The sequence below is a fragment of the Eulemur rufifrons genome, chromosome 3 (genome assembly GCF_041146395.1).
Source record: "Eulemur rufifrons isolate Redbay chromosome 3, OSU_ERuf_1, whole genome shotgun sequence".
Classification (NCBI taxonomy): domain Eukaryota; kingdom Metazoa; phylum Chordata; class Mammalia; order Primates; family Lemuridae; genus Eulemur; species Eulemur rufifrons.
In genome coordinates, this window is record NC_090985.1 from 23,443,580 (window position 1) to 23,461,959 (window position 18,380).

The 18,380-nt window shown below is 42.4% G+C and overlaps 1 protein-coding gene across 2 annotated transcripts in view; it reads right to left on the reverse strand.

The window, feature by feature from the left end:
• HERC2 (HECT and RLD domain containing E3 ubiquitin protein ligase 2) overlaps positions 1–18,380 on the reverse strand; it is a 173,742-nt gene that overhangs the window by 118,042 nt on the left and 37,320 nt on the right. For both annotated transcript variants that reach the window (XM_069466707.1, XM_069466708.1), the window contains 12 exons: positions 17,708–17,879; positions 15,949–16,122; positions 13,535–13,723; positions 12,770–12,921; positions 11,259–11,416; positions 11,056–11,169; positions 8,318–8,569; positions 5,849–6,042; positions 3,508–3,708; positions 1,550–1,778; positions 1,335–1,459; positions 121–299 (listed from right to left, as the gene is read on the reverse strand). In XM_069466707.1, the coding sequence (XP_069322808.1) occupies positions 121–299; positions 1,335–1,459; positions 1,550–1,778; positions 3,508–3,708; positions 5,849–6,042; positions 8,318–8,569; positions 11,056–11,169; positions 11,259–11,416; positions 12,770–12,921; positions 13,535–13,723; positions 15,949–16,122; positions 17,708–17,879 (2,139 nt within the window). The remainder of the gene's footprint in view (positions 1–120; positions 300–1,334; positions 1,460–1,549; positions 1,779–3,507; positions 3,709–5,848; positions 6,043–8,317; positions 8,570–11,055; positions 11,170–11,258; positions 11,417–12,769; positions 12,922–13,534; positions 13,724–15,948; positions 16,123–17,707; positions 17,880–18,380) is intronic.

Consider the following 18,380-nt stretch of genomic DNA (forward strand, 5'->3'; position numbering starts at 1 on the left):
TCTCAGAATATTTCTTCAACAGCCAAATACGTATGTGAGACCCTCCGGCTAGATTTCACTATCTTAATATAAAAACCAATAATTACCTATTTAAAATTTAATACCGCTAATACTATTTACCTAAGAAGCTGCTGTATGAGCTGAACCAGAGGTAAACACTGTTTACCAGAAGATTCATAGATCCCAGTATTAATAAGGTCTTTATCCAATGGAGTCCTACTTCTATGAAATGTTGAGGCATTTGCTTCCTGTTCATCAATTTCTTTTTCCTTCTGTGCTTCTTTTTTGGCTTCAATATCCTGTAATTCATAAGACAGAAACTGGTTACCAGAGATCTCATCAGCAAGTGTGCAGGTTCACTGGGCTGGGCCCTGACCCCAATGCCTAGCTGTCCTAGCCTCGTGTGCTGACCACACACCCACCCACCGACACTGGCCCCCACCCTCCATTGGAAACCCCACTGCTCAGAGGCTCAGTTTTTAAACAGGCTATTCTTCCTTTGGATCCAATGACCAGTCTCCTTCTGTGAAATCCCTAAAATCTTTATCCCTGCTACTGACTCTCACAAACAGTGATCTGCCCCCGACACACGAAGTCTATCACTCTGGTGATAGAACACACACTGGTTCACATGTAAACAGCAAAGCCACTCTGAGAAACTGTAAACACACACTACCCCTAGGACCCAGCAAATTTCACTACAAAATATTCACCCAAAAGGAAAATATATGTTCACTAAAGGACTTGTACATAACATGATCCTAGCAGCCTATATAGTCAAAACCAGAAACAATCAAATGTGCTTCAATAGGAGAATGGAAAAACAAATAGTGCTATAACCATACAATGAAATACTTCTCAACAACAAAAACAAAGTCACAATACATGCAACAACATAAATGAATCTGAAAATCATTATATGAGGCAAAAGAAAAGCAGACTTGAAAGAGTATATCCTATATGGTTCCATTTATGTGACATTTAGAGTGGGCAAAATTACTCTAATCTGAGGGGGCCAAGAGCACAAGGATCTTTCTGGGTGACGGGAATGATCTATATGATGAAAAGGACATCTGTCAAATTCACTGAAACAGATACTTTCAAGTAGAAGCTTTTTATCACACTTAAATAATACCTCAATGACTTTTTTAAACTAGGACAAAATAGTTTTAATTTAAAAAAAAATAATTATGTGACTAAAAGTTTTGTGTTTCAGTTTTTTCAGTAATTCTGGCAATAGGTTATTCCTTTGTGTGTGAGTATGGTGTTTTCAATCTCAGCTCACTGCCAGGTAGCAACACCATGTCGGCTAATGTGAGCTCCCAGGGCCATACCTGGATTTCTGCAGTAATGGCTGCATTTAAGGCCGACTCTAACCCTCCATCAGCCATCAAGCTGCCCACCAGAAGATCAATCATGAATCGACGACCTGGACTTATGTTCACCTCATTGCCTGAAACTGGAAAAGGAAAAGTGTTTTTGCCAATTTGAGTGAAGCGCCATCCCCTCCTGGCACCCCCACCTGTGCCCACTCCCCACCCAAACCCACCTGCGCAGGGCAGGAGAGCAGACAGCGCCCGGGCCCGTTCCTCAGCAGTGGGCAGCAACACAGACCAGCCGCTCTGCAGCACAGCCTGAGCAGCTGACTGCACGGTGCTCAGCACACCCGCGCTGCTGGCCAGGGTCACCACGGTCTGCTTCAGGCTGTTCAGGAGGACGCTGCCCAGACCTAAACCAAGGAATTCCGGGTCAACCTGGTGACTAATGGCAGCATGCAACTGAAAGGAGAAAAACAATTTTTACTTAGAACCTCTAAAAATGAATGCATTTCAAAATCTTATTAAAGACTAAAACTCAATTTGAAGTATTTTTTAAATAAACAAAATAATTTGTCAGTATATGTATTTTAAAAAATTGGACTAAAAAAATCTTACCCACAGTTGCTGAGAATCCATTTTAAGGTATTTTATAAGAAGAATTTTTTTTTAACCCAGCTATGAATGCATACGTGGAAAAGTTCAAGATCAAGAGAGAGGGCTAAACAATGTAGAAGCAGCAACCTCTACCCCACCCCTGACAATCTACACCAAACATAGAGAAATAATGGATATAATAAAACCAGAAAAAAGGTTAAAAATTAGACAGCCAAGCTGAGAGTACATAAGGAAACTCCTAAAGGGCAAAACCAGAACCCCACATAGACACACACAGCAAGAGGCAAGAGATTCTGGGCTCTGAAAGCTGGTCCAAGCCTCTGGGCTTCAGTCCAACCTCCCACAGGGGAATGGGGAGGCTCCTCAATTGCCCACAGCAACCCACTGAACCTGAGCTTCCTGCAGAAGACTGGGAGCTGCTCAGGATCACCTGCCTGTCAGCCAACCACAGCCAGAGGGCAATACACTGCCCATACCAGGCTTTGGCTAGAAAAAGACCCCACAAGAATTCAGCCTGTGCGCAGATGTGAAATCAAATGTATACTGATCATCTAGGTACGGATATTACACGTTAAGAAATGAACACCAAAACTCATCTAGACCCTGTGAAGCCCAAAGAACCCGGGAGAGGTGAATACAAAACTGACCTCTGAGGACATCTCGACAGCCTGAGACATATACAAGGTCAGTTTCCACAGCACTGACCAGAACAGCAACAGCAATGCAAACCATGGCAGTGACAAGCTGGGCACATCCATAGAAAAGACATCATAGACATTGCTAACCACAGGTGTTGCTAACAAATGAGCTGCCACAGAAGACTTCGGAAGAAGATAAATATGCTCCAAACCTCTAATTACTGCATTGAATATCACATTCAGTTCTGTGCTTTCTAGAAGCCAATGCCAAAAAGGGGAGGGGATGAAAAAGGGACGTGATGTGTTACACAGAAATCATTGTGTAATAAAAGGGAAAACTTATTTTGTCCAGAAAAACTGTGTTGTCATAAAGTTATAGGATTTTATACCAAAGATTTCAGTTATAGCTTTACCAGGGGGAGAGAGGGAGGAAGATTTCTGTAGCTTTTATTTTGACGCTTAACCCGAACCTCCACTGTGAGGCAGCGAAGGTGCTGCTGCAGGGAGCTGAGCTTATTGAACAGAGTTTTCATAGTCTAGAGGAGAGATTGGCTAGTGCTGGTCTCTCAGCTCAGCTCTGTCTCTCTCTCAATCATTTGCTATCTCACCCAGTCATTTCTCCATACACAACAATAGTAAATCCAAGACTGCCTGCCCCAATGAATGCCAACAAGCTGAAATAACAATAGAAATAACATAATCCACACACTCTTACCTGCATGCAGAGACCGACTTCCAGGATAAACAAAATAACCGGATTGAGACTTTTAAGCCTCACACACATTACTCCATCATAATTTTACTTTAAAATACTTCAGTTTTTCATTAGCAGTTTACCTAACAGGTTAGAACCCATACCTTCATTATGCATAAACATTCTTACAAATCCCTAAGACACTTACAAAAGGAGCAGGAGGAAGGGAAATCAATACCACCTGAAGACGTAGAAGATTCAGCGTGGCCACGGCCATGCACTCTTTCTCTTGGGGTGGGGGCCAGTCAGCGGTGCCATCCATTCCTTCACTCACTTGCCGCAGCAGGAGATCCAGCTGTTCAAAAGTCATTGAGCAGATGTCCACCACAAAAGGGACACGGAGGCCAATGGACCACTCGGAACAAGATGACCAAGCAAAGCTCTGCGGAGGAAACAGAAGAACCTACAATGAATCTCCAAATTCAGCTGTTGATCTGTTCCACAGGAGAGATTCATCACTATGTATGATGAACATGCCTTAAATTATTACTTATCCTCCCTCTAACTGCCCAAGTGCATTGTACTTCCATGATTGTCTAGCTCACATACTCATACAATCAGCTTTCAATTTCCTCTCCCATTTCACTAGCCCCATTTCATTTTGCCACACCTAAAAAATTAAAAAAGGTTTAAAAAGTCTTTTCACTGTCAAAATTATGAATTGCACATTAATGGATAGCAGTGAGGATCTCAATCCACTTGAAGTGGTACAGCAGTAATTCTAAGTAAGCAATAAAATGTTAGATATTAATAAATATATACTACCTTCCTTGTAAGAGAGAGAACAAGTAATCAGCAAGGATCTACAAGAACTATACAATCCATCAATAAGCTGGATTTAACTGACATTTATAGAACATTTTCACCCAACAACAAAATGCATACTTTTTAAGCACACAGAGAACGTTCACTAAGATAGAAGACATCCTGACACATAAAACCAATCTAAACAAACTTAAATGAAGTAAAATCATACAGTTTCTTCTCTGACCACAAAGAAATTAAACTAGAAATCAGTAACAAAATAATAACAGAACAATCTCCAAACACTTGAAAATTAAATAACATACTTAAATAATCCATGAGCAATCCTCAAGAGAAATTAGAAAATATTTTGAAGTGAACAAAAATGAAAATATAGGTACTGTGCCGTTAAAACACTGCATAGCAGAAAATTTATAGCATCAAATACTTATATACTATGAAAGAAAAAAAACTAAAATCAACAATCTAAGCTTCCACCTTAAGAAACTAGAAAAAGATCAAAGCAAACCCAAACCCAAAGCAAGCTGAAAGGAAAACCAATAACAAGAGGAGAAATCAATGAAATCAAAAGCAAAAAAAAAAAACAGGAAAATTAGTGAAACTAAAGAGTGGTTCTTTGAAAAGATCAACAAAATTGATAAATCTCTAGCAAAACTAACAAAGAAAAAACAGAAAAGATACAAATTATCAGTATCAGGAATGAAAGAAGAGACATCATTGCAGACCACACAGACTTCAAAAGGTAAGAGAATACTAAGGACAACTTTACACACAAAAATTGGGACAACTTATATGAAATGGAGCAATTCCTGAGTGCACAAACCAATAAAACCCACCCACGAAGAAATGGATAACCTAAATAGTTCTATATCTATTAAAGAAATTGAATTTGTAGTTAAAAATCTTTAAAGAAAGAAATCCCCAGGCTCAGATCAATTCACAGACAAACATTAAAACAAGAAATAACACTAATTCTACACAATCCCTTCTAGAAAACAGAAGAGGAGGGAAAACATGCCAATATTTTGTATGAGGCCAGCTTTACCCTGATATAAAGTAAGACAAAGAAAGAAAACCACAAACCAACATCCCTGATGAGCATGAACAGAAAAATCCTCAACAAAGTATTTGCAAATCAAATTCAGCAATAGAATTACTAGTCTAAGTCTAACCCAGTAATGTAAGGCATGGTTCCTATATAAAAATCAATTAATGTATTCCACCATATTAACAGACTAAGGAAGGAAAACTACATGACCATCGCATTGGAAAAGAAAAAGCATTTGACAAATGTCAACATTCATGCAGGATTTAAAAAAAAAACCTTCCAAAAATTAGGAATTAAAGCAAACTGCCTTAACCTGATAATAAGGCATCTACAAAAAAACCACACAGCTACCATAGTTGATGGTGAAAGACTTTTAACTGCCTTTCCCCTATGATCATGGACAAGGTAGGGGTGCCCACTCTCACCCCTCCTGTTCAACATCAGATTGGCAGCAATGGCCAGGGCAATAAAGCAAAGATAAAACATAAAAGGCATAGAGATTAGAAAGGAAGAAATATAACTGTCCCTATATAAACGGTGTAAGTGTCTATGAAGAAAACTACAATGAAGCTCAAAGAATAAGTGAGTTTAGTACAATGCAGGATATAAGGACAACAAAAAAAAAATCCATGATTTTTCTATAAACTAACAATGAACAAGTAGAAACCAAAATTCTACAAAATACCAAAGTAAGCTCTATATTCAGTACCTGGGCAGGCCCACAGGCAATTCCCACTATGTGTTTGGTGTCCAGTCCTGGTAGTGCAGCAGGTTCCGGCTTGGTCACACGCAAGGTGTCAAAGTGCTGACACTGGTCATTGCTCCCCCAGCTATGGACCTCGCTGTCCTCGGTCAGAGCCAGGCAGTGGGTGGAGCCCGCAGCCACATCAATCACTTTCTTCCCTACAAGGGAAGAGGGATGCAGATGCAGCTTCAAGCCTATGAATCCTATGAATTCTGTTACAAGAAGGATATTTGTACCCAGCCATTCAGGTCAGAGGCATTGTTGAAGATAATCTGTTGTTTTAATATTAAGCACAATTCATTTGCTTCGAGCATGTGATTAAAACTCCTGTGCTTTGTCAACTACCATTTGTGAAGACCCACAGTCTACAAATGGAATAATGCTAGGATATGAAAAAGATGTTATTTTTTCTCCTCCTTACTCAGATTTTCATTCAGAAAGAAATAGGTGTATTTTTAATTAACTATTAGATCATATTCTCCTGACCTTGGTATAACCATGGAAAGCACACTCTTCACTGAGAAAGGTTTCTTAAAAAGAAATCTCGGCCGGGCGCGGTGGCTCACGCCTGTAATCCTAGCACTCTGGGAGGCTGAGGCGGGTGGATTGTTTGAGCTCAGGAGTTCGAGACCAGCCTGAGCAAGAGCGAGACCCCGTCTCTACTAAAAATAGAAAGAAATTATATGGACAGCTAAAATACATATAGAAAAAATTAGCCGGGCATGGTGGCTCATGCCTGTAGTCCCAGCTACATGGGAGGCTGAGGCAGAAGGATCGCTTGAGCCCAGGAGTTTGAGGTTGCTGTGAGCTAGGCTGACGCCACGGCACTCACTCTAGCCTGGGCAACAGAGTGAGACTCTGTCTCAAAAAAAAAAAAAAAAAAAGAAAGAAAGAAATCTGTTTTTCTCTCAGTTATATGATATAAATGTTAAAAAACATTTTTTTCTATTTAAATAGTGTTAGATTTCCTCGTTAGTAAATCTAACATGACCAACACAAGGGGTGTTTCTCAGAAATGTCAACATATAAAATAATTCAGCTGAAAATCTCTACACTACAGTAAGGGAACAATTATACCTTAAGAGCCTACCATAAGTTAACAACAGCAACCAAAAAAGATTTTATCAACCATTTAAATACTCTCATACTAAGCTATTTCTGCCTCTAATAAATTGATTTCCTTTGTAATAAAGTTGATTTCCTTTACTAATAGAAGGAAACATAAACAAGAAGGCAAATGAAATTCAAATACACTTCCATGACATACAGTAAACTATATTACTCTACAACTTATCTCAGAAGCTTGAAAAATAATAAATACCATATAAGCACAGAAAACTCCTAGTCATCAAGGTATTAACATGCTTTAAAATAAAACTGATGCGGAAAGTAACTGGCATGTCCCACTTAAAAGTTCCACTTCCAAAACCCCTGGATATAGAAGCAAAAACATGAACAAAGAAGAATGTACTGTAGTGCAAGGATCCAACAGGCTACGGGCTTCACACAAAATGCAGCCCAAAGCCTGGATTTGTGAATAAACTTGTGCTAGAACACGGCCAGGCCCATCCCTAGAACAGAGAATACACTACAGACCCCACCTGGTGCACTCTCACTGACTTCTTCCTTCTTCCCTGCCTTCTTGTCAACTCACCTGTACTCATCACCTCCCTACTAGGATGGAAACCATCTATCAACCATCAGGCCAAGTAGTGCGGAAAAACCCAGTTTTCTCCTTTAAAAAGTCCCTCCTACAGCCCAATCCTCATGGTTTTGATGGCCCTCCCACTTCCTACAGTATGACCTCTCCAGTAGGAGTACATTAAGAGCGTTCCTGGGCCTTCTCCCAGATGCTCCCATCCTCTCTGCCTGCACTGGTGGCCCACACTGTGCCGGTGCCTGCACTTACACCTACAAGCCTTGGCTTCCAACTGTTCCCTCCAGCAATGATGCATGCTGGACACCTTTCCAACCAATCAAACAGGATTCATCCACCAAGGAAAAGTCCAACTGAGAGCACCCCAGGTGGACCCAATTCCACATCCCAGTGTGGTCCACTGCACAGGCATACCCATGGTGTCAGCAGTATCTACCGTACAAGTACACACAACTTCTGTCACCAATAGAAGTTACCCTCACTGAGTCCAGCTTGCTGAGTGATGAATGGGTCCCTGCCACAAAAAGAGCTTTCCAATATTAGTAAAACTGAATGGGTTTCAAATTAAATTTGGTGAGAATAAATCTAGGCCACTTTTTAATACAGACAAACCACTTTCCAATTATTATCTATCGCTACCAAGATGCTAGTAAAAGTTTCTAATGATGGTCCATTCATGGAATGTCAGTTTAAGAAAAAAAAATCCTGCAAACTTTAAAAGATTACTAAAGAAACTGTCCCCAAAAGGTTTTAAAAGTTTATATATCTCCACTTACCTTGCAAGCCTTCCAAGAGTTTGGGATAACGAACATGTTCCTCTGTTCCATGCCCAAGTCTCTGGTTGTCACCTTTTCCCCATGAATAAACTTGGCCATCTTTCGTCAAAGCAATCGAAAACTGACTTCCACAGCGGACTTTGACAACATCCAAGTCTTGAAGCTTTTCAATCAGCTTTGGTGTTTTGCAGCCATCACTACCACCTCTGCCCAATTTCCCATAGTCACCATCTCCCCAAGACCACACTTGCCCTAAAAAATACAAATGCATCTAGGTAAAAATAACTATGCATTTTAACGAAAAATTTTAAATGGCTGAAAATAATAGAGCCAATAATGCACACAAATCTAGACCATCGATGTACACAGTTAACACTACACGAGTGGTTATTGACCAAATGAAATCCACTTTACACTTCGAGTTGATATAGAAGCAATTAAGAAAGGGAAAGCTGGGTTTTCTTTTCGTTTTAATTACATGAAAAACTGAGTCCTGACTATTACTAGGTTGGGTTCAATGATACTACTTCAACTAAATGCTGAACACAGAACAAAATCCCCCGTTGCCTCAAACAAGCACTGTAACTGAGGCTCACGGCACACTATAGCTCGCTGATCACTCTCCAGTGTGGTTGCGTGCTTCTGTTCCAACCGTGCTGACCACTGGTCAACTATACCACTGTATTTTTTCCCAACTGTCAGTGCAATTACGTAATTTGGTTAAATAGTACATAAAGCGACAAAAGGCAACTGCAAAAGTAAATAATTTTTTAACACTAAAAACTAAGCCAAATACTTCACAAAAACTCAAAAAAAAGTGAATTGCTAAAAAACAAAATTGTCACGTTAGGTATAAGGGAAAACTATAAAAGATGAGAAAAAAAATCAGACGGAAGAAATCAGATTGCTCTGTAAGTGACCATGTTACCATCCTATTTTAAATAATCTATACCAAAGAGTGGCAAACTTTCTCTTCAACGATCAGATGGTAAGTATTTTTAGCCTCTATAGGCAATACAGTCACCGTTACAAGTAGTCAGCTGTGCCACTGTTCCACAAAAGCAGCCACAGACAATACATAAGCTGGCAGGGCTGCATCCCAATATAACTCTATTTGGAAAAACAGGCCAACCCCTGGTCTAAACTGAAAACTGTAGATGACACAGTATTAGGTGGCCAATAAAGGAAACACAGGAGACCCGTACACAAAGATCAGAGAATGTGTGTACATTCATATGCTTTGGTTAAAATTCTGTTGTTCACATAGTTCACCTGGTGATTCCCCACTTTCACCAATGTTTTCAGTGAACCCATCACCCCAGGCCAGACTGCACAACAGAAGATGCTTCCACCACACCAGTCATCTCAGACAATAATAGTACAGCAAGGATATTTTCCTATAAGATTTGCACCAAAGAAACACCAGTGTAGAGGTAGACAATGTCCACAGCCCCATACAAGGAAATACAGTCAACATATCACCACAAAATTTTACTTACATAGCAACTTTACACAAAGAATGCAAGGATAATAACCTACTGCATTCTTTTACCCAAAAAATACTTCCTAATTAAAAGTTTTATAAAGTCTATCACTCACTCAATAATGGATATTTTAAAATAAGATGTCAAATTGAAATTTTCATGGCAGAAGGGACCTTTCAGATGACAGATAGACCATCTTTGCTCTAGGACTCACAGTAGCAGAAGCAAGATGGCTCTGACAATGTCTACCCTGTCAGTGCCAGAGGGAACTATAATATATGTCTATGAACATGACTTTTGGTCTTTCACCAAAGAAATTCCCAGAAGTAAGTCAATTCGCAATCTGCCATTCAACCTCTGGGGGAAAAAGAAGGTAGAGAGGTTCCCCAGCTGATTCTGACAGATCACACAATGCCAATAACAGAGCAGATGTCAAGGACAGATCACGGTAAGACTGACAGATAAGCACAGCTTTTTAAAAAAAATCAATATGATTTTAACCATCAAATTGATAAAACATACCCTCAAAAAAAGAAAATTAGTACAATCTCACTATCGAACACAAACACAAAACTAAAATTAAAAACATGCAAACTTGGAAGGACACAATGGCTTACGCCTATAATCCTAACACTTTGGGAGGCTGAGGTAGGAGGATCACTCCAGCCCAGGAGTTTAAGACTAGCCTAGGCAATATAGCAAGACCCCATCTCTACAAAAAATTTTAAAAATTAGCCAGGCGTGGTGATGTGTGCCTATAATCCCAGCTACTTGGAAGGCTCAGGCAGAAGGATCACTTGATCCCAGGAGTTTGAGATTACAGTGGGCTATATGGACTGTACAACAGAGACCCTGCCTCAATCAATCAATCAATAACAAGCAAACAATGTAGCATCTGATTGTTGAATACACTAAGACTAGTAGGATTTATCCAGGGAAACGAGAGTCTGAACATTATGAAATGTAATAACAATAATAACCAGAGACAACTCAGAATGTCAACTATTTCATTTTAACTCTCATTTTCAGTTAAAAGATAAAATGTCCACATAGGAAGGGTGGTAGCTGCTAACCAGCTGTCTGGCTCTGGGCAAGCCCAAGCCCTGTAAGTTCCTAGGCCTCTTCACTGAAGCTATTGAGACCCACACCCACCTAAAGGTGGATGACAGGGCGGGTGGCCTCTGAGGCTCACCCCAGGGAAGCTGCCAGCCACATCCTCGAGGGCCTGCCCAGGGCAGCAAGAGCTCTACTTACCATTCTCAGTCACAGCCAGGGTTTGCGCGTCCCCACTCCCACACGCCACGTCAATGACCTTCAGTCCTTTAAGCCCAGCTACCAACATTGGAATGGCCTCGTCCTCACTGGAGCCTTCAAATAGATAAAACTTTCGTTACTCAAGTCCCCTCAGAAGAGGCAACCTCCCAGCACATGCCTGTGCTCTCGAAGAGCACACGTACCGTGGCCCAGCCGGCCGTAGTTTCCGCGGCCCCAGGTGTACAGCTCCCCCTCAGCAGTGATGGCTGCACTGTACGTGCTCCCACATGCAATGTGCACCACGTGCTTCCCGGCCTGCTTTCCAGAGAAAGCAGAGATCACTTTAGGCTCCTCCAGGGGCCTGTGGGGAGAGAGGAAACAAACGTGAATGCCCTTCTAGGCATTTCTTATTAGCGTCAGCAAAGGAAATTCACTATCAGGAATAGACCATCAAGGCATCAGGACGTATTCATCCTTCAGGTACCTTACGAAATAATTAAGGAAGAGGGGACTCAAACACCTAACACTTCCATGGCTTTTTGCTAAGGCAGAATCCAACACCAAACATGGTACCCAGCAGGAGTATCAAAACAGTGTTTGTTAAAGACTTGTTCAATAAAACTCACAACAGCTTTATTCACAATGGCCCAAAATTGTGGCCCATTTGCTATAGAAAGGAATAAACTACTGATATGCCCAACAACACAACTGGATCTCAAAACGCCACATGAAGGAAGCCAGAAACAAAATACTACATGCTATATGACTTTGTTTATACTACATTCTGGAAAACACAAAATAATTGTGACAGTGGGCAGATCAGAGGTTGCCAGGAGCGGGAGGTGGGAGGCAGGGACTAACTGAAAGAGAGCCCCGGAAGCAATGGAAATGCAACATGTCCTCATCGTGGGGGCTACCCGACTGTGTGCATTTGCCAAAACCCACCCAAGTACACACTTCAAATCGATTCATTTGATTCTAAGTAAACCTCGTAAAGCTGACTGACTGGGGTCATTCCAATCCCTGCTCCTGCCCACTCCCCCTGCCCAGGGCTCTGACCTGCATGAAGTGGGCTTGCTAGGTCAGCATGTATGCGCATCTTTAGTTTCAACCCAATAACAACGTTTTTCCCACCAGGTTCCACTCACAACAGCAAAGTATAAGAAGCTTCCCATCACTCCAAGGAAACTATCAGACCTCTCAATTTTTACAACCTGGCATTTGTAACAACCATTTTCTGTTTTATTTCTGTTCTCTCACAGTAATCAAAAGATTCCACCAAATAAGATAACATTAAGAAACCGTTGATTTTTGTACCTGTGAAAATGATATTTAGGGCTCAAGGAAAGGGGGACCTAATCTGTCAGAAAGGGCAAAGTGTGTGTGAATGAAGGGACAACAGTGTAGGATATGCTTTAGACAACTCCACAGCTGGGGTGGGGGGCTGAATAGATAAAATAGGAGGAGCAAAAAGCTGGCTGCAGCTGCAGCTGGGAGAGAAGAGCAGGAAGGCCAATTCCCGTCACCCTCCACTCGTGGGCAGAGCTCCCAAGCAGTCACCAAGAAGTAGGCACACTGTGGTATCTCTCCCCATTCTGGCCCTCCATGTCGGGGCAGCTGGAAAACACCCAGACACACTTCTATGTTCCATCCTGTTTGGGACATGGCAACGTAAAACGACAGCACATCAGTTACAGGAACACGCCACACATACACAGTGTCCCCATGGCCCAGCCGTCCGCCGTCCCCACATCCCCACGAGTACACCTCTCCAGTAGCCGCCAAAGCCAGGTAGTGGTGACCGTCAGAATGAGCAGCAATTTTTACAATGTTTCTGGAGGCAAGACCCTGGACCAGCTGCGGGGCCTGAAAGGGTAAAAATAGGAAGAAAATTAGTCATCAGTCCAAGGATAATGAAAACAGCATAACTCTTCTCAATCATGTAACCTCCTTCAACAAACCCTGCTTAATTGAAAAGGCATGAGCCTCTGGAAGCTGCCAACAGGTTCTCCAGCCCGCCTACCCAGCACCAACAGAATGGTGGGCAGCTCCAAGTACTCTGCGGCATGACCGGTGCCAACTGGGGCTGTGCAGGCCGCACTGTGCGATGGGAGACATGAAGCCAATGGGAGGGACCCCTTCTGGTAAAGGAAACATGCACGTCCCAATGTACCTCCATCCCCACAAGGCCCAGCTCCCTCATTTGTTACCTCCCTGGGCCCAAAGTCAAATGAGTGTACATGTGGAATGTTGCTTTACAATGGGAATCATGATTAGCAATGAGTTTCACTGTAAGGAGTTCTTGATCTTAGCAACCCAAACTCTTGACAATAACGATTACAGCTAAGATTATTAAACGTAAATAATAACATACAATGAACAGATGCTCATCAATCCTCAGAAATCAAATAACCAGTAGCTATAGTAGAGACCCTGCCCAACAAGGGAACCATGCAGGCAAAGCACCCAGAACACCCACCAGTGTATCACTGTTGTAGGCCTGCGTGTACACACGGCCATTGCGTGACAGGATCAGAAAGCGCTTCTCTGCACAGGCGATCTGCGTGACTCCCAGGTTGGCAAGACCTTCACACTGGATTGGACCAATCACATTGGCATAATATTTCCATCCTATTAACCCCCAACCTATGACCTCTTGCAATGATCCCTGTAAAATAAGAAAGTAAACATTTGCTCTACAGCAGCAAGAAAACATCTAGGAGTAACACTGAGACACAATAAGCTAAAAACAATGCAAGTAAAAGAAAGAAAGGAGCTGATTCAAAACATCAGAACAACTCATAACATTCCATATTGGCTGGTCGTGGTGGCTCACACCTGTAATCCTAGCACTTTAGGAGGCCAAGGTGGGAAGATCGCTTGAGGTCAGGTTGTTTGAGACTAGCCTCAGCAAAAGCGACACCCCGTCTCTACTAAAAATAGAAAGAAATTAGCCAGGCAACTAAAAATAGAAAGAAAAAAAAAATTAGCTAGGCATGGTGGTGCACACCTGTAGTCCCAGCTACTCGGGAGGCTGAGACAGGAGGATTGTTTAAGCACAGGAGTTTGAGGTTGCTGTGAGCTAGGCTGACGCCACAGCACTCTAGCCCAGGCAACAGAGTGAGACTCTGTCTCAAAAAAAAAAAATTCCATACTAACTCAGTTAAGATGAGATGACTAAAGATATCTTTCCCTAACATTTCATTTTAACACAACCCACTAAAAAGTAGTACAAATGGCCCTTAAATATATTTTAAAATGCTCAAACTATACCAGGTTACCACTGTGCGCCACAACAGGCAAAAACCCAAAAGCCCAACTACAAGGGTGGGAGACGAGCACTCCCGTGGGTGGGGTGAGAGGGAGCCAGCTACCTGGGGATAACCAGCCCACACAGGATCCACCCACACGGGAGTGCACGCACAGGCACACACGTCTGCATACACAGAGGAACACGTGTGTCGGTCACCACAGCACTGTATGTGTAGCAAGATTTTGACAATAACCCAAGTGTCCACCTATGAGAGACACATTAAAAAAAAGAAACATCCACAGATGGAATATTAAACTGCTCTAAAAAAATAAAAAAAGCTCTCTTCGTTGATACAGAAAGCTCTCTAATATTTATGTTTAATGAGCAAAACAAGCTACAGTAGTAATGCAACATGCCACTGCTAATATATTCATTCCAGACAATAACAACATGTTACAGAAAAGACTAGAAAGTGAGAACAAGCAGGTAGGAACTGATTTAAAACATCAGAACAACCCACAACATTCCATATTGGCTGGTCGTGGTGGCTCACACCTGTAATCCTAGCACTTTGAGCCCTAACTTCAAACTCCTGGGCTCAAGCACTTGGGGAAGAAGTGACAGTGTCTCTCTGCCTATAATTCTGATTTTTGAACCATGGTACTCTATCACTTATTTGAAAAAAATATGACACTTAAACAAAATAAATACTCTTTACATTAAAAATAAAAAGTTAGCCAGGCGAGGTGGCTCACGCCTGTAGTCCCAGAATTTTGGGAGACCAAGGTGGGAAGACTGCTTGAGGCCAGGAGTTCCAGACTTGCCTGGACAATAGTGAGACCCTGTCTCTACAAAAAAATAAAACAATGTGCTGAGTGTGGTGGCACATGCCTGTAGTCCCAGCTACTTGGGAAGCTGAGGTAGGAGGATCACCTGAGCCCAGGAGCTTGAGGCTGCAATGCAGTAAGCTACATTGCATCACTGCACTCCAGCCTGGGCAACGCAGTAAGACTCTGTCTCAAAAAAAGAAAAAAAAAAACAGAGGGGAATGAAGAGAATAAATTAATCAATTAGAAGTTAGAGAACTGTGAATTCAAAACCAGGATTACTCCGTATGACCACAGCAAAGTCCACTACCATTTCAAACTGCAGTTTTCTCATTGACACAATGATCAGACACCACTGCATGTGTGAGGTCCTTGGTGAGCTTTCACTCTGAAGGCTCTCCACCCACATAGACCACTACTATTACCATCACTATTATATAATACATATTAAATATATAAACACAGTGTCAGTACCATAACCAGCATTATACACTAAGACATCCCATGTTCAGAGTACAAAAGAGGCTCTGGACCTCCCTGCACAAGGTGGGATGGCCTATGGCTCTGTGGATAAGGGTGAGCTCTCTGGGGATGTGCCTCCTGAATCTGGAACCTGGGACCTAGATTGGGTCCTTGGGCCCTGTGCACCTCAGGTTACTCACTGCTGGCAACACCTTAAACTTATAAACATGTTTAAAAACTTTAAGCCAGATAATACCACCAGCCCCAGTAAGCCTCCACACATGTAGAGAATGAGAATCTAGGCATGGTACTAACTACAGAACACGTGAAAAACACTGTTCTCCCACATACCTTATGCGACGTTGGAGAGCTACACAAAGGAGGCATACAGGGTGTAGCCAGGCGGTCTAAATGGGCCATGACAACAACAGCTGTTTGCCGCAAATCAATGGCGAGCTCATTGTCTTGTGGAAGAGTAAGGTACCGAAGGAAACTCTCATTGGGGCTCAGGGGGCCAGACAAAAGCTAGACAAGAAAAGTAAACAAACATATTCAGAAATGGTGGGAAAAACTAACGTAACAGTTTTTCTAAAGTAACAGTAAAGGGTAAATTAGCCTTTAACCACTCTTTATATACTTGGGTATTTGCAGTTATGTATTATCTGACTTGCTGTACATCTATTACATCACATGCGAGTTGAATCCTGTGTGCAGACTTCACATGGGCTACTAATAGAGCCAAACTACCCACAGGCGATGTGCCCCCAGGACCCCTGGGGGAAAACAGAACAAGCTCCAAGGGAACACAGTAAAGCACCTTAACCTGGCCTTGAAAACTAAAAACAAAACCCCTTATTTTAAACTAAATGTTGTCCACTGTGGAAAAAACCTCATTTGGGAATTAAGTCATAGTTGTAATTCTTCTAAAGGCAGAAGAGCCTTATTATCATTAGTTTAAAGACTGCCAAATAATAGAAATTAGGTTGCAGCATGATAATGGAATGCCTATGTTTTTCCAGAAAAGATCAGCAAAATCCACCCTGTACTTGTACAGAACAGCAGTCCTGGAGGTTCAAGCCCAGGGCCCAACACCCTGCTCCTCCCCCAGCTCGGCATTCCTCACCTGTAAAGGGCCTGGTCGGTACCAAACACAGTGACAACTCAGGTAACATGCCTCCACACTGACTGGCAGGAAGGGCAACAAAGTGAGACACTATTTTCCTTGTTTTTTTCTGATACGTATTTAAAAATGTGTGTTCCAGGCTTGGTTCTGTGCTGACAACAAAGCCTGTGCTCACTGCTCCATAAACAGCAGGTCGGAGGAGACCAGGGACAGAGACCGACCTGGCTCTCCCAGGGAGAAGCTAACAGGGACAGTGAGATGACCCCAAGTGTGGATTATTCCAACATGTACTGGGTGAGATTTCCTGCTTGAACTGGCTCCTTCCCACACCATCCTGAGCCTAGGCCCTCAGCACTACCTCCAACACTGTCACTGCAAGTGCTCAGAGTGACCAATTTCTCCTACTTTGCACTTGAAACAGCAGCAGGATGTTTACCCCTCTTCATTCCCTTGCTAACTCCTTCCTTCATGGAAGTGAACATGCCCTCTTTACACCTTCCACAGCATCTAAAACTCATTCCCCTTCACAGCCAAAGCACAACACGGGCAGCTGCTGGGAACACATGAGCACTGGCCACGTACACCAAGGGCGCAGTGGCTCTGGTTCAGTAGAAAGAAAGCTGTACTGTGAACAAGGTAGTAGACAGGTCTCTCCAAAAATACACTGATCATGTCAAGACATAAATTTCTCCTACTAAATATGCACAATCCAAACAAAACACAGAGCCCAGGGCCTACACATCAGAGCTGGCTCTGACCACTCACTGCCACATCGAAGAATCCTAACGCGCTCGTGTGATGTCCTACCCCATCAACATAACTCACACCACCGCCGCCCACACTTGTCTTCTCTGACTCACTGTTGATGTCACCACTCACCCCAGAGACAACCACCACCATGCCATGGATATGCACTCTGGTCCAATTCTTTAAAATACCTAAAATAAAGAGTGCCACCTACACACAAAATTCCACTGTGATACTTACATACATGTCCCCCTCTGCGTGAGGCGTGTCTTTACTACAGATGATGCTCTGGAACCTTTGCAGCAAAGGTAAAAGCGGGGCGCTGGTGCCCTGGGCAGACCGCTCATTGTCAGTCTCCTGTGCCCCACTGTCCCACAGCTGGAGCAGCAGCAAAATGGAAGACAACATTTGGCTGGAGGAGAAAAGATATATATTCCTAGTAAAAACAGATTAATTTTTCACCATGGTCCACCAAAAATAAAAGCAAACAGTGAAGTGAAGTGAAGTGAATAAAAGTGAAGAAATACTTTGGATATGAAACGAAACTAAAATAATGACACGGAAACAATTCTTGGCAATAAAAATCACTGAACTGATGCCAAGATTTTAGCATAGGACGTTTGCCCTCTGTTGATAAGAAATATAAGCCCAGTTAAGATGTTCAAATAGCACTTGCTATAGGAAATTTCTAGGACCTTAAATTAATGGAATACAAATAATTTTTCAAGGGAAACTAGAAGAAAAAAAGAGAACAGTTCCTAGACAACTAGAAAACTGAGCATAAAAAGGAAGTAAGAAGAACATAAAGAACAGAGGGCCTGGCCGGGCGCGGTGGCTCACGCCTGTAATCCTAGCACTCTGGGAGGCCGAGGCGGGTGGATCGCTTGAGGTCAGGAGTTCGAGACCAGCCTGA